The sequence below is a fragment of the Camelina sativa genome, chromosome 7 (assembly GCF_000633955.1).
Source record: "Camelina sativa cultivar DH55 chromosome 7, Cs, whole genome shotgun sequence".
NCBI lineage: Eukaryota > Viridiplantae > Streptophyta > Magnoliopsida > Brassicales > Brassicaceae > Camelina > Camelina sativa.
Window position 1 is genome coordinate 32,366,688 of NC_025691.1, and position 20,374 is coordinate 32,387,061.

At 35.8% G+C, this 20,374-nt stretch overlaps 4 protein-coding genes and 1 pseudogene across 4 annotated transcripts; 4 read left to right on the forward strand and 1 right to left on the reverse strand.

Moving 5' to 3' along the window:
- On the forward strand, positions 1,408-3,141 carry LOC104703842 (1-aminocyclopropane-1-carboxylate oxidase 2-like). Its single transcript, XM_010419929.1, has 4 exons — positions 1,408-1,624; positions 1,722-1,948; positions 2,268-2,601; positions 2,727-3,141. Exons 1-4 carry the CDS (start codon positions 1,511-1,513, stop codon positions 3,012-3,014), a joined length of 963 nt encoding a protein of 320 aa, XP_010418231.1. The 5' UTR covers positions 1,408-1,510; the 3' UTR covers positions 3,015-3,141.
- Positions 3,267-6,138, reverse strand: LOC104703843. Its single transcript, XM_010419930.2, has one exon. It carries the CDS (start codon positions 5,896-5,898, stop codon positions 3,616-3,618), a length of 2,283 nt encoding a protein of 760 aa, XP_010418232.1. The 5' UTR covers positions 5,899-6,138; the 3' UTR covers positions 3,267-3,615.
- On the forward strand, positions 7,471-9,710 carry LOC104703844 (serine/threonine-protein kinase HT1-like). Its single transcript, XM_010419931.2, has 3 exons — positions 7,471-8,493; positions 8,689-9,144; positions 9,262-9,710. The coding sequence occupies exons 1-3, from the start codon at positions 8,047-8,049 to the stop codon at positions 9,529-9,531; spliced, it is 1,173 nt and encodes a 390-aa protein (XP_010418233.1). The 5' UTR covers positions 7,471-8,046; the 3' UTR covers positions 9,532-9,710.
- Positions 10,460-11,859, forward strand: LOC104703846 (eukaryotic translation initiation factor-like). Its single transcript, XM_010419932.2, has 4 exons — positions 10,460-10,553; positions 10,709-10,793; positions 11,146-11,499; positions 11,580-11,859. The coding sequence occupies exons 1-4, from the start codon at positions 10,462-10,464 to the stop codon at positions 11,805-11,807; spliced, it is 759 nt and encodes a 252-aa protein (XP_010418234.2). The 5' UTR covers positions 10,460-10,461; the 3' UTR covers positions 11,808-11,859.
- LOC104703847 lies at positions 13,465-14,751 on the forward strand (annotated as a pseudogene).

Below are 20,374 nucleotides of genomic sequence, written 5' to 3' on the forward strand. Positions count from 1 at the left end.
TTCTCACCTGGTCAACGTTTTTACGAAGATAGGGATTAGGAAGAGAGTGAAAGAGACATTTTGTATTCAATAGTTAACGTAATAACATTTTATATTATATATACGTACGACGGCTTACGGTTGTAATATTTTTGGGTGCATTATTGAGTTAGAAAAAAGGTTTTAATTAAGTGAAAAGAAAGAAGTAATATTTATGGTTTGTGTACCATTTGCTTACCTTCAAAATAGAGTTTTGGAATATTCGATAAATTTAATTCTGTATATAGTTATTTGACTTATATACTTTAATTATGAAACATCAGATCAACGTAGTATTCCTCCAAAGTGTGGAGGAACTTAAAGATGAATTGATATATCAAAAGGTGGCGAAGCAAGAATATATCAAACAAGCCACCATGTTAAATTTGATAGTTATATCCCATTGTATATGCTTTCTAATTTGTTTTGCGTCCTTTATGGCTTTATCTAACAAAACTATTTTGCAAGAACTACTTTCGGAAAATGATAACAACATGCTATCATTATCATCGTTTATTATCACTGATTTAAGATTTGTTTTATTTNAAAAAAAAAAAAAAAAAAAAAAAAAAACTAGAACAAGTGGCATGGGTAGTCTAACACAACTTTATTATAGATAATCTCAAAAGATAAGTTTCAATAAATATACAAAACAAAACAAAACATACAAGACAATTTATGGTGATGAGTAATAAAATAGACAAATTAAACGATTTTTACGGGATTACAGATTAGATGTCAAAAAAATACTAATCTTTATAAGTTGGACGGTGTTACAAAGCCAAAATTAAAACAAGGCGTTACACATTTGATATGAACCGCAGAGTACTACTATATTACAACAGTTTGAAGAAGGCAGTTTCAAGAAAATGTAAAATAATTTGTGTATCTTGAAGATGAAAAATGCAAGTGATAGAACTAGTCTTCTTACTTTGGAATAAACTATTCTTCGATTTGGTTTTGAACTTATGACGTGAAAGATGGCTCAAATAGACTTGTAATTTAGAGCTATCTTAAAATACTTGAAGATCCTATGCAATTTTCTTATTTGTAACCATTCTAATTATTACCAATTTTATAATTCGAAAATGGGAAGAGAAAAGAAACTAATTGAAGTGCATATAAAGAGAGACCCCAAAAGGAAAATGCCAAATGAATCAATCTCATAAAGAAAGAGAGGGTAGGGGTCCACGATAGATGTGCTCACATACATGCTCCACGAACTCCTGTTTCTTTTACTTTTAACTTCTTCTTTCTTTTTTCTTATATCAATTTGAATGAAACAATTATACATCTTATCTTATGACTATGACTATCACATATTTTTTTTTACAATTTTTTAATATATTTATTTTAGTTTAAATCCAATTTCCCTCATTTGCGCCTATAAATAGCAACCTTCTCTCCTTCACTAAGTCTCACATCAAAGCAATCAACCAACACACAACTTGCAACTTCAAATAGAGTACTTTCAAAGAAGAGAGAGAGGAAGATGGAGAAGAACATGACGTTTCCAGTGGTAGACTTGTCCAAGCTCGATGGTGAAGAGAGAGACCAAACCATGGCTTTAATCAATGAAGCTTGTGAAAACTGGGGCTTCTTTGAGGTACATACACAATTCATGGTTTGATTATAGCTAGCTCTTAGTGGGAATGTGGAACTTTTATTTTGTTAATTTGGGGTTAATTAATTTAATCTTTCAGATAATGAACCATGGAATACCACATGACTTAATGGACAAGATCGAGAAGATGACAAAGGGACATTACAAGACATATCAAGAACAAAAGTTCAATGACATGCTCAAGTCCAAAGGTTTGGATAAACTTGAGACAGAAGTCGAAGATGTCGATTGGGAAAGCACTTTCTATGTTCGTCACCTCCCTCAATCAAATCTCAGTGACATTTCTGATATGTCTGATGAATACAGGTACATCATAAAATTTTTTTTTAACACAAATAATATATGAGTTTTTATATCTTCTATAAAATAATAATCATAAATTTCACTATACCAAATTTCAGTAATCCACTCTACCACTTTTACCTTTAGTTTGAACTTTTTTTTTTTAAATATTTTTTCTCACATGCATGAGTTCAGATTTTTTTACTTTTGTGATATTTTATTGGGTAAGAGCATTATTTTACTTGCTGGGATACTTGCATAGTCAAAAAATATTATTTTTTGGTAAATATGTAATATATTCAATTGAAATAGTAAAAATGTTTTTTGCTTTTTGTTTTGGCAGGACGCCCATGAAAGACTTTGGGGAGAGATTGGAGAATCTTGCTGAGGATTTGTTGGATCTATTGTGTGAGAACCTAGGGTTAGAGAAAGGGTATTTGAAGAAAGCGTTTCGTGGAACAAAAGGTCCAACGTTTGGGACAAAGGTGAGCAACTATCCACCATGTCCTAAACCAGAGATGATCAAAGGTCTTAGGGCCCACACTGATGCAGGAGGCATCATCTTGTTGTTTCAAGACGACAAGGTCAGTGGTCTCCAGCTTCTTAAAGATGGTGACTGGATTGATGTTCCTCCCCTCAACCACTCCATTGTCATTAATCTTGGTGACCAACTTGAGGTAAGTCATGTTCACACGACATTTTCAAAACCAATGTTTTGGTATTGAAATTGGGTTTTGGTTTAGTCTTGGTTTGATGAGATTTTTTGTTTAACCTGAATATGGATAATCTTGATTGAGTGTAGGTGATAACCAACGGCAAGTACAAGAGTGTGATGCACCGTGTGGTGACTCAAAAAGAAGGAAACAGAATGTCCATTGCATCGTTCTACAACCCGGCAAGTGATGCCGAGATCTCTCCAGCTACATCACTCGTCGAGAAAGATTCCGACTACCCAAGTTTCGTCTTTGATGACTACATGAAGCTCTACGCAGGGGTCAAGTTTCAGCCAAAGGAGCCACGGTTCGAGGCCATGAAGAATGCTTCTGCAGTTACAGAATTGACTCCAACAGCAGCCGTAGAGACTTTCTAAAACGCGGATTTGAGGTTTAAGTGGAACAGAAGAAAGAAGTATGAGTTTGTGTTATGTTATGTCAATAAGTTCAGACTGGTATTAGTGTTTACATATCTAATAATCTGGTGATTAATTGTTTGGTCAATTGGTGTGTTTCAAGTGTGGGGTGCTTATGTTTATGGAAGATAATAATAATAATAATAATCTGATTTCTAAAAGTTCTGATGTGTGTATCATCAAATCAAGTAAAGAACAGAACACTCTGTCTCATAACTTCTAACACTAATGAAGATTAAAAAGCTTTTCTCCTTAGATAACAAGAAGCAAGTTCATAATAAATCAATCACCAAAGCAAAAACGACACAAAGATTAAAAAGGTTGAAACTTAAACAGAGTTTACAAATTTATCTAACACAACAAATACCCTGGAAAATTTATCACCTTTGAGGTGAAGAAGATAAACTTGAAAGAACCATCTGTGAATCATCAAATCAAGCAAGATCCAGCAGTCTACATTTTCAGGGTTCATTTTCCAGTTACACAACCATTCATTATGCGAGAATCGGGTTCTGTTTTTTTAGCTCTTGAGTTCAGATATCTTGTTAAAGAATTAAGGGTTTCAAGGTGCAGGTACCTTTTTCTCATTACCTCCTTCAGTAGCTTCAGCTTCATTGGAACAATGGTTCTTGACAACAGTTGCTATGTCCGTTTCAGAAGCACCTGCAAGTTTGAATCTTTCAACAGCTGAATCAAGATTCTTATTCCAACCATCCATCCCGATTTTGCATTCAACTTGAGATCTTTCGAACAGCATGTTTCCCCAAAACAGATGGATCTGTGATCTCATTGCAGTCGCTTGCTCTGCTGCTTCCTCAGCAGTAATTGTCTCTGAAACCTCTTCGTTCCCATCTCCTCCTTGCTTCTTTCTCCTCTTTGAGATTTCCTCTTTCTTGTTCGAATTCGGGTTTTTAAGATCATCCATCCTCTGCTCTTCAAGCTTCTCCCACATCTCTGTAGCATCTTTCATCTTCGCCTCTGCGCTGTCAAAGAGGTTTAAGGTTTCTGATGGATCCCAACCTGAGATATCAATCTTCTGAGCTAGCAAGTAAGACCAGTGTAGCTTCGCCATTTCAAACTGCTGCTGTCCTAATGCAAGCAAACCCTCGTAAAAATCTGGTTTGATTGAGAGGGCCTGTTCATATTTCTCCTTTGCCAATGTGTATCTCTCTTTCACCCACTCGTAAGCAGTTTGAAGCTGTGCCGCAACCACTTCTTTCCCAGCAGATTCGTCTAAAGGAATCCTCTTTCTAGCAGCACACATGTGAACATTTCCCCAGTTGAAGAAAGCTAACGCAGCAACTTCCTGGAACTTAGCGGAAGCTTGATCGAATAGTGGTTGAGCTTTTTCGCTTGTCACTGTTTCTTCAAGCGCCTCTGAGCAAAGTTCCATTCCCAACTCATGCAAGTCAATATGAGCATCAGGGTCAATACCAACATGAGTGCGGAAGAGATGAGCAAAATCAAACAACCAGTCGTCCATCTCCAGTTCCTTGGTCTCAGGATCCTCAGAAGAACTCGCTTTCTCCTTTTCAACTTCCTTATCCGTCTTCTCACTGTTAATCTCTGTTTCCGATACTGACTCGGTAGGAGATGATACGACTTCTTCTACAACAGGCTTCTCTTCCACTTCTTCCTCCTCTTCCTCAAGCAACATCGGCTCTTGCTCAGGACTTACATCAACAACATGCAATCTCAACATCCCAACAGAATCAGATTTATCAGTATCAGGCTCTTTAGTCAAAAGACTATCAGCAGCAGATTCCGCCAACTTCAGCTCTGCGGTAGAAGTAATAGTCACCAAGTCTCCATCATTGTCCTTGTACTTGATCAAAACCGCCTTCGAAGATGGGAAACGACTGCTCACAATCTCTCTCAGTTCCTTAAACCTACAGTTCACAGGCATCTGACCTAACCTTATGTCATGATCATACATAAACTTCAACGGCCTCCACCTAATCCTCTTCTCTTGAGCCTTCCCAACAACCGCCACAGATGAAGATCCCAACTCCTCCACCTTCGACCCTTTCGGAGAACGACTAACCGGCTTCAACACAACTCTCGACGCCTGCCCCTTACTCCCAACAGAACCGCCATTTTCAGTCACAGGACTGACCACCTGTGACCTCTCTACCTTACCATTAGTAGCATTAGGCAATGAAGCAGACCCAACAGGCGAAGTAACTCCCTTTTTGTGAACATTACGAGAAGGTAAACAAGGACCAAGTCCAGCAATGGGACCACCTAAAGCAGCCGAGGCACCAAGAGCCGCAGGTGAAGGACGGCTCTGCAAATCTTGATGAGGACCCAAAGCAGTTTTCAAACGCTTAGAAATCTCACCAGCATCCTTATGATTAGGATCAGAACCCAACAAAACATTAACATCCTGAACAGCTAAATCAAACTTGCCAACAGCTTCAAAAGCTCTAGCTCTTCTAAGCAAAGCACGAGTAAAACCAGGCTGAGCTTTAAGAGCCATAGAACATTCAGAAATAACAGATTCGTAATCAATAGGTTTCATCTGCATCAAACAAGCAGCTCTATTGCTATGAAACACAGCTCTATCTGGGTGACTCTTAGGAATAAGCTTAATCCCATTCTCGTATTGCTCAAGAGCAGCAACGTAATCTCTTGCTTGAAACTTTTTATTACCTTCTTCCTTAAGCTCGTGTGCTCGTTTCAAGAATACCGAAGCGTCGAAATCAACACCACCGTTAACAACAGTCGTTGACGGTTTGGATAATCCTGAAGAAGCTTCAGATGAATTCACCTGATTCGAATTCGAATTCGAACCACCACCACCACTACCTCCACTCTTCTTCTTCCTTCCTCCAGATTTCCCCATTTTTCAACCCCTTCCCCAAAAAAGCTTCAAACTTTAACCCAAAATCCGATGAATAGATGGAGAAAGGGAGAAACCCAGATGCTTACAGATCGAAAGGCAGAGAAATGAAAGAGAAGGAAATGTTCAAATTCAGATAAAGTTGAATACTTTAAGGGAAGAAGAAGAAGAAGATGCTAGAACAAGATGAGCCTCAGTGAGGGGGTTTTGAAATTAGAAACCCTAGCTCAACTTGTTGTTGTTCTGTCTCTCTATTATTCATTTTACTTTTAGTCGTGAGATCGATTCTGGGCCGTTGGATTTTTGAGTGTACGTTTTGGTGAAAGTGAAACACGAAGATGTTAGATAATGGGCCTACAGATTTTAGCCCAAATTGAGAATTATTTAGGCCCGCCTAGATAATATAATAATTCCTTGTTCTGGATAGCTTCTACAGCTAGTCAGCTTCCACGTGGTTCCGTTAAGACACTGCCACGTGTAAGAATCCACTTGGTAAAATACATGATGTTGTATGATCTGTAAGATTTAAATTATTTAGTACGAAAAGGCAACGAATTGCCTCACTCACGGATTGTTTTCTTTCACAAATATTATTTGTCGCCAAGTACAGATGTAAATATTTTTCGCTTTTTTTTTGTTTGCACAGTTTTACTTCCACTCTCACACATTGCCGAATCATTAAATAAAGTTAATTATTACTTATTAGGTAACTTTTGTATGAAATAGATTATAAACTAACTTAGTTTATGATATATAAGCCTTATATCATCTTTTATTATATGGTTTAAGGAATAAAATACAGAGATTAGAAACTGTGAATGATAGTGTTTCTAAGTTTGATATGATTTTATCATACTATAAATTAAACAACAATGATCGAGAATTAGTATATGGTTTGGTCGTTTTGTGTTACGATGTAATTATATATCTTCCCTAGTGTAGTAGTGTTAGATCCATGCAATGGAATGGAGCCGACAAAAGGATTCATGGTGTGAATGGATCAGGATACTTATTCACTTTATTGTATCTACTAAAACAATTCAATGTATATTACAAATCGATGACAAAAAAAAAAGGTTAAATTAATGTAAAGAGACAAATGTATATTTCATCTTAATAAAATCTTAATAAAAATACCAAATAAAACTGATGTTGGAACAAATACAGTATTGTAGCAGTCTAGTGATTTTTTTTTTCCGAAGTTGATGAATACCGTACTCTATGTAATTTTCTAGGTTATTTAACGAATAATTAAAATATTTTTGACTGGATAGCTGGATAAGAATGGTTCCTTGAGATATATTTGTGTAAATAACCGTGAATTTAGTCCAAAATTATATCCAAATAAAATCTATTGTTATTATTTTTTTATTTATTCATGATCGATCCAATAAGATGAAGCAATTTATAAGTCGGTAACTTGGCGACTCGTTACCATGGCGATTTGGCATTGACTACGATAACGAGACAATATAATATACTCCTAAAACTAAACACGAACCGAACACGATTTGATATGTTCTCAAAGAGAAAAAGAGTAATTTATAATCTCTATAAATATAAACTCTTTCTCTATTAAAAGGCAAACTTTTGAACGAAGCAATCACGAGAAACCTTTGAAAATCTCTTTCATACTTTGGATCCGTTCCTTATTCACTTGGTTTCTTCTTCAACTTCCAAAACTCAACTTGTATCCAAAACTTTCTGGTGCTTTTTTTCTTCTCGTGTCCTTTTTCCCCCGGAAAAGTTTCCCGGAAAGTTTCATCATTGTTCTTCTACGAGGCAACGAAAAAAAAAAAACAGACGATGATCAAACCCATTTGTTTCCTTCTTTGTTTCTGCTTCCTTCCTGTAAAAGTCTCATCCTTTTGACATTAAGTCTCTTCTGTTTTCAAAACTTCTTTGTTGGGTTCTTTTTCTCTTCTTTTCCCTGATTTTGTTTTTGTTTCCCCGAGAAAATTAATGACACGGCGGCTAAATTCTCGGGAGATCCTATCGAACCCATGTTTTTGAATCAGTTCATGCACTTCCTGAAATCTATTCATACTTTCAGAAGGAAATACCTAGTTTAACACATCTTTAACCCTAAGATCCTCTGCTTTTCAAAACCTACCTTGTGATCCAAGCCAAAAAAATTCTACTTGATTTACCATGTCAAGTTCTTGTTTCAATCCGTTTCGTATACGGTGGTCTCTAAGATCCAAATTACCACCAGAGCCTTCCCTCCCGCCTTTACCCTCTCATCCATCTTCCTCTAAAACCAACCGGTATGCAGAAGCAGAGACGATGGAGAAGAAGAGATTCGACAGTATGGAATCTTGGTCTATGATCCTCGAGTCCGAGAACGTGGAGACATGGGAAGCGTCTAAAGGCGAAAGAGAGGAATGGACCGCAGATCTTTCTCAGCTCTTTATCGGAAACAAATTTGCCTCGGGAGCACACTCGAGAATTTACAGAGGGATCTACAAACAAAGAGCCGTCGCCGTGAAGATGGTGAGGATCGCAACACACAAAGAAGAGACAAGGACTAAGCTCGAACAACAATTTAAGTCCGAGGTTGCTCTGCTTTCTCGTCTCTTTCACCCTAACATCGTTCAGGTTTGAATTCTTCATGTTATTCTCAAAGTGTAAACCATTCATTATAAAGATTTACAATCTTGGTGGGAGTACAAAAAGAAAAAAACAGAGCAAAGATTTTGTCTTTAGAGCTAGAGCATATCTGTCTCTCTAACCTTTAAATTTTGTTTTGTATTATGAGAGTTTCACTAATTGTATTCTTATTTTGGTATATAGTTCATAGCAGCGTGCAAGAAACCGCCGGTATACTGCATAATAACAGAGTACATGTCACAAGGAAACCTCCGAATGTACCTAAACAAGAAAGAGCCTTACTCACTCTCGATCGAGACCGTACTGAGACTGGCCCTAGACATCTCAAGAGGAATGGAGTATCTTCACTCACAAGGTGTTATCCACAGAGACCTGAAGTCCAACAATTTGCTTTTGAATGACGAAATGAGGGTTAAAGTTGCAGACTTTGGGACTTCTTGTCTTGAGACGCAATGCAGAGAGGCCAAGGGTAATATGGGAACGTATCGATGGATGGCTCCAGAGATGATCAAAGAGAAGCCTTACACTAGAAAAGTTGACGTTTATAGCTTTGGCATCGTTCTATGGGAACTCACCACTGCATTGCTTCCGTTCCAAGGTATGACTCCCGTGCAAGCCGCATTTGCAGTCGCTGAAAAGGTCAGTCTTTTATTCATCACTTACCACCGTGAAGAAGTGTTTGTGATTAAGATTAAAGATTGTTGTTTTGTTTCTTGGGATACAAGTTACTGAATTTTTCAGTTATTTATAATATAGAACGAGAGACCACCATTGCCAGCGAGCTGCCAACCTGCGTTAGCTCACTTAATCAAGAGGTGTTGGTCAGAGAATCCCTCGAAGCGGCCAGACTTCTCAAACATAGTAGCGGTGCTTGAGAAGTACGACGAGTGTGTCAAAGAAGGACTGCCTTTGACATCACACGCAAGCCTCACAAAGACAAAGAACGCAATTCTAGATCGACTTAAAGGCTGCGTCTCGACCATTAGCTCACCATTTACTTCTTCCTCTGTTCCTGTAAATGCATAGTAGATCAAACTTGTGTTAAGTATCTATAACCTGATCTCATTCCAAAGTTACAATTCTTCTTTTTCTTTCACTAGTTATTTGATTGTATATTGCATCTATGTGATGTTATGATTTGATATACACGTATTTAGGCTAATTAATTTGTATGTTATAGGAGTAAAAATTATACTTATTAATCATTGGTCTCTCATTTTAAAGGAAGTTACAAAATAAAATAATATTTAAGTGTCGCGAAATAGACTTTTGGTGTTGTATTATTCTACGAAAACAAAATACTTTAGATTTACGGTTTACGGTTTACCTGCATGTTACAATCAAGTAGACGATTCGTTGAAGAATAATATTCTTTAGATCTAATCTACCTAGTGATTCTTCTCTTGAAGTCAGATAAGCGGGAATGATCAAATTTACCTCTATCTCTTTGTTGTATTGGCTTTGGGGATTGCCTATCTTTGTTGTATTTTAAACTATGGTTCTTACTTTATATATTGTGTTCTGTTTTAATGGAATGAAACATATGTGTTTTGTATAGAATGTCACTATTCAACTAGTTTCAAAAACAAAACTAATCCCTATATTTCTAATAAATTAATGTTCTACAATTTATTTTTGTTCCTAAAAAATTGATTAATGGTTTCTATTTTCTTTATTTACCAAAAAAAAATTTATAAATAAAAACCAAACTCTTTTTTTAAGATGTGTAGAAATGCCAAAACGTCAGTTTATTAGAAATATAAATTTCGGTCACCGACGATTCAGTTTTCTAGGTCCGGTTATTTATTAGCATTACTGACGCATGGGGAACATTCATCCATTATCAGTTTTGGAATCGTTTCCACCATGCATTGGCTATATTCATTTCTTATATATTTTAGACTCTTCTAGTCTTTGTTTTATAACGTACAACGATCATAAATGACAGAAAAAAACATGAAAGATGCTAAGTTGGTTAGTTTTCGATCTGCAATATTGGTGCAGGATTGGATAACATTCAAAGCATGGGCTTCGGAAGAAAAAAACTCGTAATTGATTCCTCCCTCCGCTACATTTTTTTGTAGGAGATTTTGTGATATATAGACTTTGATTTTGATTTCTCAAATCAGCATCGATTTTATTTTATTATACTGTACGTATGCAAACATCTAAAAGATTTAGCTTTTATACTTTGTTTGGCCAGGATAATGAACTCACTAGCGGAAGAGAAATATAGTTGTCTCAAGAGCCAACTTATCAACACTTGCATCACATCTGATATATTAAAGGTGCATGGTCTCATCTTAAGGCACATATTAAGTTTAATTTTTTTGTTTATTTATAAGTATATTTTATGTTAGGCATTCCATTTATTCGTTTCAGATGTTTAAACTAGGAGAGAAATCTGAACCATTACCCAATCTTTTTTTGGTTTGGTGTTGAAATTTAGATTTTTTTAGTTTGTTTTGGAAACTTTTGTTGAAGAACTAGAAGAAATAATTATTTTTGTATTTTCTATATATATTAAAATCGAACTATATTTAGTGACTTTTGGTTTACTACATGTTCTTTACGTATCTTGCTTGGTTATGTCATAATGGCTGATTAGTTAACCTTTTTCTTTCATGGGTTCATCTGTAGGATATGGTGACCCTTATCTTCGACAAAGCTGTTCTTGAGCCGACCTTTTGTCCTATGTACGCTCAGTTGTGCTATGATATACATGACAAACTCCCTAGCTTTCGTCCTGCAAAGCATGGAGAAAGTGAGATGATCACATTCAACAGGATTTTGTTGAATTTATGTCAAACCGTGTTCGAGGGAGCTGACGAGTTGAGTGAGGAGATTAGAAAGATGGACTCGCCAGATCATAAGGCAGAACGGGAGGACAAGGAAATATTGTCGAACCTCCGGACTCTAGGAAATCTTCGTTTGGTTGGTGAGCTTTTTAAGTTGAGGATGGTTACGCAATGGATAGTTCAGCGCATTATTAAGGTTAACTTAAGATAAGTTACGTAACTTTGCAAGTTATGTTTTGCTTAGGTTGTATAATTGAATTTACTTTTACTATACAGAAGCTGTTGGGGGATGATAAGAAAATGTGTCCACCGAAGGAGAAACTCGAAGCAGTTAGTCTCTTTCTCCACACTGTGGGCAAAGTGCTTGATAGACAGACCAACGATGAGTGTTTCAAACGTTTAAAGAATTTGTTAAAACATCCTCGGTTGGTTTTGCAATCAGCATTTGTGGTTCAGTATCTCATTGATTTGCGCTCCAACAATTGGGTTCCCACCGGGAAATAGTTAGGGCACCTTTTCTATAAATTGATTAATGAAGTTTTATTGGTGTTTTCTGGTTCATGGTTTTTATGAATATACAAAAATTTTAAGTAATATCACGGTTTATTGGATCTTGATTTTTTTTTTCTTTTCCAAAAAATTATGGGTCTGAATGGTTACCGTAGGGTGGTGGACAAATCCATCTGCAAATCATAAGATTTCAACAACAGTTTTAAAATTAAGGATTCAATAACAAATGATTTTGTTTTAGATTTCCAAATCAATGATTCAGTAAAATCATTTCTAGTGATCAAACCTGAAATAGAGGAAGCTGAAGAAGGCGGCAAGGGTTTTAAAAATTTTTGGTGTTTTTTTAAAGGGCAGAACGAGAGACCGCCATTCCCAACGAGCTGTCAACCTGCGCTCTAGCTCATTTAATCAAGAGGTGTTGGTCAGAGAATCCGTAAAAATGGTGGCGGTGCTAGAGAAGTTCGACGAGTGTGTCAAAGAAGGACTGTCTTTAACTTAACACGCAAGCCTCACGAAGACAAAGATTGTAATTATCGATCGCCTTAAAGGCTGCGTCTCGACCATGAGCTCACCATTATGTTCAGAGTTGGTTTAAGTACCACAATATTGATAATGGGTGAAAATTCCCCAAAGATTATTCTTCTTTTTTTCTTTAACTAGTTATGTATTTGATTGTATATTGCATCTACGTGATGTGTTATAGTTTGACATACACGTACTAATTAGACTAATTAATTTGTATGATATATAATGATACATATTGATCATTGGTCTCTCTTCTTCTTTATGCTCTAATCATGCTGATTCAACAGCAAAATCCTCCTTCATTTATGCTTTTTTGTGTATAAATGTATTCACAGTGAAAATAATCAGTATTATTCCTCTGTAAAGTTTAGAAGCTTTTGATATATGTTTGTAATTCCAAAACAAAAATTAAACCATACAGCCTAAATGAAGTATATCTTGACGCATATATGTTAAAGAAAGCCAAATTGAGTATGGATGTTCCGGTCTTCTTATACTATAAGGTGTATTTTGGAGTCTCTGAATATATAGCTTGGACTTGGAGATCAAATCCAGTAATCCTAGAGATTAACTACGAAACGTCGATGGGATTTTAATTATAGCCATGCAAAGCTAAAACCATGGTTATAAGAAAAACTGTTATTTTCCAAAAACAAGTACTATTATAGTATTATTTACAGTATAATTTTATAAATAGTAGATANTTTTTTTTTTTTTTTTGTTAAAATGCAAGTAGATATATAGTTGACATGTTTTATTTTTTGTTTACATCAATCGTCAAAAAAAAAAAAAGTTACAGTGGGTGGGTCAATGAGAAAGTTATAAGAAACATGGGGAACTAAACCCAGTAACTCTCATATTCATTTAAGACACTTGCATGTAATATCTTTATTTCTTTTTCACATTTTACTTGTTCCAATTTTCAACTAGCCCAAAGACAAAACTATAAATTTCGGTCACCGGTGATTCAGTTATCCAGGTCTGATTTTTCCAAAAACATTGATGCATGGGGAATATTCACCCATTATCAATATTGGACACGTTTCCACCATGCTTTGGCCACTCGTTTCTATATATATTTCAGATTCGTCTAGCCTTTTTACCAAAACGTAATCAAGATCATAGATGACCGAAAAAAACATAGAAGATGATGAGTCGTTGGTTTGTTTCCGATCTACAGTACTGTTGCAAGATTGGATAACATATAACGCATTTGCTTTGGAAGAAAAAAGCTGGTAATCAGTTCCTCTATTCAGCTACCTTTTTTTTTTAACGGAATATTTCAACCTTTAATTTCTCAAATTAGCCATTATTTATTTTCCAAACATCAAATGTTTAGATATAGCTTGTAATTTTTTTTTTTTTCATGGCCAGGATAATGAGCAGGTTAGCCGAAGAGAAATATGTTCGTCTCACTAGCCATCTTATCCGCTCTTGCATTACACCTTATATCTTAAAGGTACACGCCCTTATATACATAAGGAGGAATTATTTTATATACATAATAAAACGTTGACTTGAGTATCCAACGAACCTAAGGAGAATTTGTATGGGGAGTTTCTTCTGGCACGTCAATCAAGATGATTTTGTGTTTTCTTTTCTCTGTAGCGTGTGGCAACCCTTATTTTCGACAATGCCGTCCTTGAGCCGACTTTTTGCGCTATGTACGCTCAATTGTGCTATGATATTCATGACAGACTGCCTAAGTTTCCACCTGAGCGTATGGGTAGTGATGATCATGAGATCACATTCATGAAGGTTTTGCTGAATAAAGTTGAAATGGTGTTTAACGGAACCGATGAACTAAGCGATGAGACTGGAAAGATGAACGCGCCATATGATAAGAAAGAACGGAAAGACAAGGAAATGTTGTTGAAACTCCGAACTCTAGGGAATCTTCGTTTGGTTGGTGAGCTGTTTTTAAAGCAGAAGATTCCACAAAAGATTGTTCTCCAAATTGTTCAGGTTAACTTTTATTATTGCTGCTATGATTCCTGGTTCATAGAACACATTTTAACTTGCTTTTATTATACAGCACCTTTTGGGGGATGATGAGAAAACGTGTCCATCAGAGGAAAAACTTGAAGCCGTCTGTGTCTTTCTCTAGACTGTTGGCAAAAAGCTTGTTGGTTCCATATCTGTCGGTTCATCCTTAGGCTTTAGCTCAAAACAGATATTCAACGATTACTTCAGACGTTTAAAGAGTCTTTCAAGTCATCCTCAATTTAATAAGCGTATAAAATTTCTAGTTCGGGACATCATTGATCTGCGCTCAAACAATTGGATTCCCAGCGGGAAAGAGTCATCCTACTACCCTTTAGAACATCATATGTATTGCCTATGCTTATTCACTTTTGAGTATAATCAAAACGCAGCATGGCTCTTCTATTAAATTGTAGTGCGTATAAATATGCATTTTTAGAAAGGCAAAAGCATAAACTTTGTTTTCAACGACTATATAATAGTGAGAGAGTTTCTGCTATTAGTAAGAAACCGATAAGATGATAAACTAATTATCACTCACCAAGAACAGTTTGAGCTCATAAAAATCTCGTAGCTTCTTCGTTTACTCTCTTTGAAGCCAAACTAGTGTGCGCATCATCAACTGATGTCCAAGACCCAATTTAAGAAATGACCAAGAAGTTAATATGAGGTAACAAAAAAATGCCGAGAATCAATTAACTTTGGTTTCGGTTTCAATCGCATACTCTTTAATCAGGTATTTTCATACTGATCTTCTCACGATAGTTAAAGATGATCTATTTCCTCGTTGTTCTTATAATATTTTGAGAATGTTCAGCGTATTAGACTTTTTTTCCTTAATATTACTGAAATTTACCTAGTTTGACACAAAATCTAAGCAAAAATAGTTTCAACAGATAAACAAAATAAAGATTGTTCTAAAAAAGTGTAAGATGAACTGTTGGGTTCTAAAGAGTTTGAATTTGTTGGTAGCAGTTTGATGATGATCAAACTTCCATAGAAGTATGAATCTTAGAAAATAAACTGACGTCAAATTACACTTTAATCACATTATGCTGATTAAGTGAACATCCATGTGCTTTGTTCTATATGAACATCATTTTTGCTAAACATAGTGTATCATTTAATATCATAATAAAGAGAGGAAAATTTATACTGACATTTTTCAAATTTATATTTTACATTACGAGTTTTAATCCTACTTTATGGATATTTAGTAGTTGAAATTACTAAAGAACAAAAGGTAAAAAAAACAAAAAACAAAAAAAAAAAAAAACAAAAACAAAAAACAGGTCTCACAGAATTTCATGTTATATATAGTATGGCAATTTTTATTTCATATTAAGTAAGTTAACGAGATATATTTTTATATTCTTTATAACAAAATTCACATTTATCTTATTCGTCGGTATCTCTATTACCCACGTGATATCATTGGAAAAAATAATCATCTAACTTATTTTCTTAAACATGGACACTAAAAAGTAAAGTTCTCAACGATATGTATATGAGAGTTCACTCACTACGTAAGCACGACCTATGTATCACCTCAAATCCCTTTTATTATTGATTCAGCGTTGATTAAATAATATGAATTACTCGACTGATTGTGAAGTGATATGATAACAATAGATACCTACCAAAGGAAGTTTTCTTAACAAAGGGAGAAGATAGTCTAAAGATTCCTAGTAACAAGCACATAAGTTATAACTAATCATACCTAATTCTTTATTTTATTTATTTATCTCTTACTTTGATGTTAATTTATACTATCATTTTTGTAGTGAAATCTTAAAGAATCATGGTTAATCCCTTTTGTCAACACTCTTATGCTTATGATAACTAAATATTTGTCAATATTATCTAATGGTCTAGCGAGTATGATTATTTAACTTTATTAACGCCAATAAGTTTTAGCAATTCTTTGTGGTGGTTACTGGTTCGTTGGTGAGAAAAAAAAAAGTCAGAGAGGAACTATTGAGCGATAAACTTCTGGCAGATTATTTATACTATTTTGGGTCAGTGTTCTCAACCATTTTCTTTTTTCTTGTACCATATTAGAGTTTCAAAATTTATCATCTCACATTTGGCCCTATTTATGGTCTAATAATAAATCTCACAAGACAAAACGTATATGTTACAACTTACAACGGACTTGCTTTTCGGGGCTGATTTGGTCAGAATATAGAGTTCGTATTACAAAAGCTTATAGTAGCGATTTCTATTTGGCAAAAAAATCTTGTTCAAATTAAGACACGACGTCGTCAAGAATATTTCACCTTGTGAGGAAAAGACCAATTTTTGTTGACCTAAACTTATTACAGATTCAAAGATTTCATGGTCTAGTTCACGACAAATGAAGCTGGTGTATACAAAGAAAATTGACATGTTTCACGACTCTTGACAATATTTCAGACGATAAGTGTATATGGACTGAAGATGTAAAATAAAATAAAATGTCAGGATGCTCGTGATGACCAAAAACAAGACGGAGTCAAAGACAACGTATTGACTTTTGTAGTACGAAATAGAAATCTTTCAAACACGTCTCATGCCGTGACAAACATCTTTTCTTTAAGCTCTAACACTACACTAAAAATTAAGATTAAAAAAATCAATAGTAAGTCTAACCACTAATAGTTATAAAGAAAAAAAAACTAGTGTTAGTAACCCCAACCACATTAACTAAGGATAAACAAACACTGTAACAAGAAAAAAGCAAACTGAACCTAAATTCAATTTGGTTACGGTTACAATTTTAGGGGTGTATGTCCCAGTTTATGATCCGAAATGTATTTAGAGCAATCTTTGATATTCAAAAGCGGACGGGTTCATTTATATAAGTGTCTATTTAAATACCCCCATATACAGTATTGGTAACCATCTTTTTATGTCGAGAAAAGTGTTGTTACACCGAGACAAGAGCCACATTGTCTCTTCTTTATGTATTTTATTCGTGAAACTCAATGTTGGAATATGCTCATTTCCAGGATCAAAGTACCAATTCATTGTATTTGTTGATTAAGCATTCGACCGAATCTCTATGCAATCGTGATACTTTGTGATGAACAATCTTGAACTCGATCGTCCACTAAAACATTCAAAATGAGATATCCAGATGTTATTAGATTGGGGTGTGGAATCACTATACTTATGGATATGATCTATCGACGTAGTAGCCTAAATATAAAAGGATGCTTTTGTACTTTGGAACAGAAGAAATATCAACTAAATCTTCATTGGAGTTATATACATGAGAATAATGAAAGTATAAAATTCCAAATAGTTAGGTGATGTTTTAACGTAATTGTACCAATTCATGTTCATGGGAAGCATAAAAAGTGTTTGTTGGTGGTAGTGGCCGGCACACCAGATATTTTGGACATGCATATAACTATTATTGTATGTAATGTATGTGCGTGAATATACTTATAGCCTAACTCATAATTCATATAGTTTCACTTTATATTATATATGGCCTAACTCATAAGTCGTATGTCTTTATATATTAGTTAATGTTTTTGGTAGGTAAGGTTATAGTTTTTTTTTCATCTTTTTTTTCGAAATTGGGTTTAATAATTTGACGTTATAATATATATATATATATATATATATATATATATATATATATATATTACATTGATAGGTTTGTCATGTAGTATTTTGACGTCGTTCGGATTTTGGGATGATACAGATTCGTCTCGTACTGCGCGGAACACTCTTTCTAAACATATGTAAGCTAGTAAGTATGTAACACATCACGTCGTCAATGTTATATCAGCTGGAAACAAAATTGCAGTAGATCGCCTACAACCATTCAACTAACATGAGTTAGCTATGCTCTTGAAAGCAAGAGTCATAAACCCTCGTAAACGAGAAGAGATGGTGACTCAAAAGTATTATTCCATCCTATTGTCACTCATTACATTGCATAATCTATTTATAGTAGAGACTAGGTTTACAAACAACTACGTTGATCCCTGACACATGTCATCATCTGCAGAGGATTGCAGAGCCTAGAGGAACAAATCTATTCATGGTTTGGAGCGTTTTGTGAGCTGTAGAGTGAGCTGTCTTCACTGGTTTGACTGTACGGCAAGGTGCACATGGCTCTGTTTTGTTACCGTTTGCTTTGCAGAGTGTTTCTCGACTCATGATCGTAATGGGCTGGACATCATTCACAAAGCCCATTTTCTTACATTGTTGGACCAAAACAACAAGAGCAGTGTTGTTCTGCTTTACATCCCCCCTCAAACTTTGTGTGGACGGTGAGACTACACCAAGTTTGAACTTTAGATCGTTGAACACATGAATTGGCAAAGACTTGGTGAAGATATCTGCTAGTTGATAAGCCGACGGAATGTGATAAACCGTTAGTGAGCCTTCTGCAACTTGTTCCCTGACATAGTGATAGTGTGTCTTGAAATGCTTAGACTGTTTGTGCAGTGTAGGATTTGCAGAAAGATACACAGCAGACAAGTTATCACAATACAGCTCCGGAGTTTGAGTTGGAGGCATGCCAATGTTGTCTAGTAGATCTCTTATCCAGTTGACTTCAGCTGCAGTGTCAGACAAACATCGATATTCTGCTTCTGTTGAGCTTCGTGAGACCGATGGCTAGTGTTTAGCTGACCAAGAAATGATGTTGGTGCCAAGAAAAGTGCAGAACCCTCCTGTGGACCGACTAGTAGTTTGACAGCCACCCCAATCACTGTCACTGTATGCTTGTAATGTAGAATCAGTATTCTGAGTGAAAGAGAGACCATGATCAATGGTTCCTTTAATGTATCGAATAATCCTTTTGAGTAGATTGAAGTCTGCTACCGTAGGCGAGTGCATTCGTTGACACACCAAGTTAACTGCGAATTGGATATCTGGTCTAGTCAAAGTTAGATATTGTAGTTTGCCGGCCAGACTTCTGAAAAAAGTTGGGTTGTCTAACATATCCCCTTGCCCTTTAACCTTTTGTAGCTCCAAGGGTAGAGGTGTTGATGCTGGAGCACAATCAGTCATTCCTGCAGCAATGAGAAGATCTTCTGCATATTTGTGTTGATTGAGAAACAATCCATCATGATGATAGTGACACTGGATGCCAAGAAAGTAACTCATTTTGCCCAAATCTTTCATGCGAAACTCTTCACTTAGATTCTAGAGAAGCTTGTTGATCAGCTCCGGATTACATCCTGTTAAGACCATATCATCAACGTAAAGAAGCAGCACAATGATATCATTACCTCTATCATACACGAAGAGTGATGGATCTTTCAAGCTGCATGTAAAACCAAACTTTAGAAGAAATGTGCTGAACTTGTCAAACCAGGCTCGTGGAGCTTGTTTTAGTCCGTAAACTGCTTTGTTCAGTTTCCACACATGTGATGGATTCTCTTTATCTTCAAAACCAGGAGGTTGTCTCATGTAGACTGTTTCTGTTAAGTCCCCATGCAAGAACGCATTCTTGACATCAAGTTGCTTCAAAGGCCATTTGTGAACTGTTGCAGCATGGAGGATGAGACGCACTGTAGCAGTTCTTACAACCGGACTGTATGTTTCCAGAAAATCAACCCCCTCTTCCTGATCGTAACCTTTTGCCACAAGACGGGCTCTAAGCTTATCCAAGCTGCCGTCTGCATTGATCTTTGTTTTAAAAACCCACCTGCAGCCTAGAACATTCATTTCTTCTTCATGAGGAACCAAATCAAAAGTGTTGGTCTCCACAAAGGTTTCTACTTCTTCTCCCATTGCTCCTGTCCACCCTGGATGTTTGAGTGTTGATGCTACTGTCTTATGCTCTCTAACCGGTGTTTGAGTGATAGTGAGAGCATATTTCGGATTAGCTTTTCTTACACCATCTTTCCCCCTCGTTCTCATACAGTGTTCATTGATTGTTGGAGCAACAAGTGGAGGAAAGTCTGCTTCTGAGAATAAAGGAGGACCATCATGGTGAGACTCACTATCAGAGTCTGATTCAGTGGTTTCATGTGAAACATTGTCTGGAACAGGAGCTGGATCTTCAACAAGAGCAGTGTTGTTTTGCTCAGATGCAGGTTGAGGAA

Excerpts from the sequence above, each read along its gene's own strand:
- LOC104703843 (XM_010419930.2), bottom strand. The coding sequence starts at position 5,898 with ATGGGGAAATCTGGAGGAAGGAAGAAGAAGAGTGGAGGTAGTGGTGGT.
- LOC104703842 (XM_010419929.1), top strand. The coding sequence starts at position 1,511 with ATGGAGAAGAACATGACGTTTCCAGTGGTAGACTTGTCCAAGCTCGAT. Across the intron at positions 1,949-2,267 it reads GATATGTCTGATGAATACAG|GACGCCCATGAAAGACTTTG; the intron begins GTACATCATAAA and ends TTGTTTTGGCAG. Across the intron at positions 2,602-2,726 it reads ATCTTGGTGACCAACTTGAG|GTGATAACCAACGGCAAGTA; the intron begins GTAAGTCATGTT and ends GATTGAGTGTAG.
- LOC104703846 (XM_010419932.2), top strand. The coding sequence starts at position 10,462 with ATGAAAGATGCTAAGTTGGTTAGTTTTCGATCTGCAATATTGGTGCAG. Across the intron at positions 10,794-11,145 it reads TCACATCTGATATATTAAAG|GATATGGTGACCCTTATCTT; the intron begins GTGCATGGTCTC and ends GTTCATCTGTAG. Across the intron at positions 11,500-11,579 it reads TAGTTCAGCGCATTATTAAG|AAGCTGTTGGGGGATGATAA; the intron begins GTTAACTTAAGA and ends TTTACTATACAG.
- LOC104703844 (XM_010419931.2), top strand. The coding sequence starts at position 8,047 with ATGTCAAGTTCTTGTTTCAATCCGTTTCGTATACGGTGGTCTCTAAGA. Across the intron at positions 8,494-8,688 it reads TTCACCCTAACATCGTTCAG|TTCATAGCAGCGTGCAAGAA; the intron begins GTTTGAATTCTT and ends TTTGGTATATAG. Across the intron at positions 9,145-9,261 it reads CATTTGCAGTCGCTGAAAAG|AACGAGAGACCACCATTGCC; the intron begins GTCAGTCTTTTA and ends TTTATAATATAG.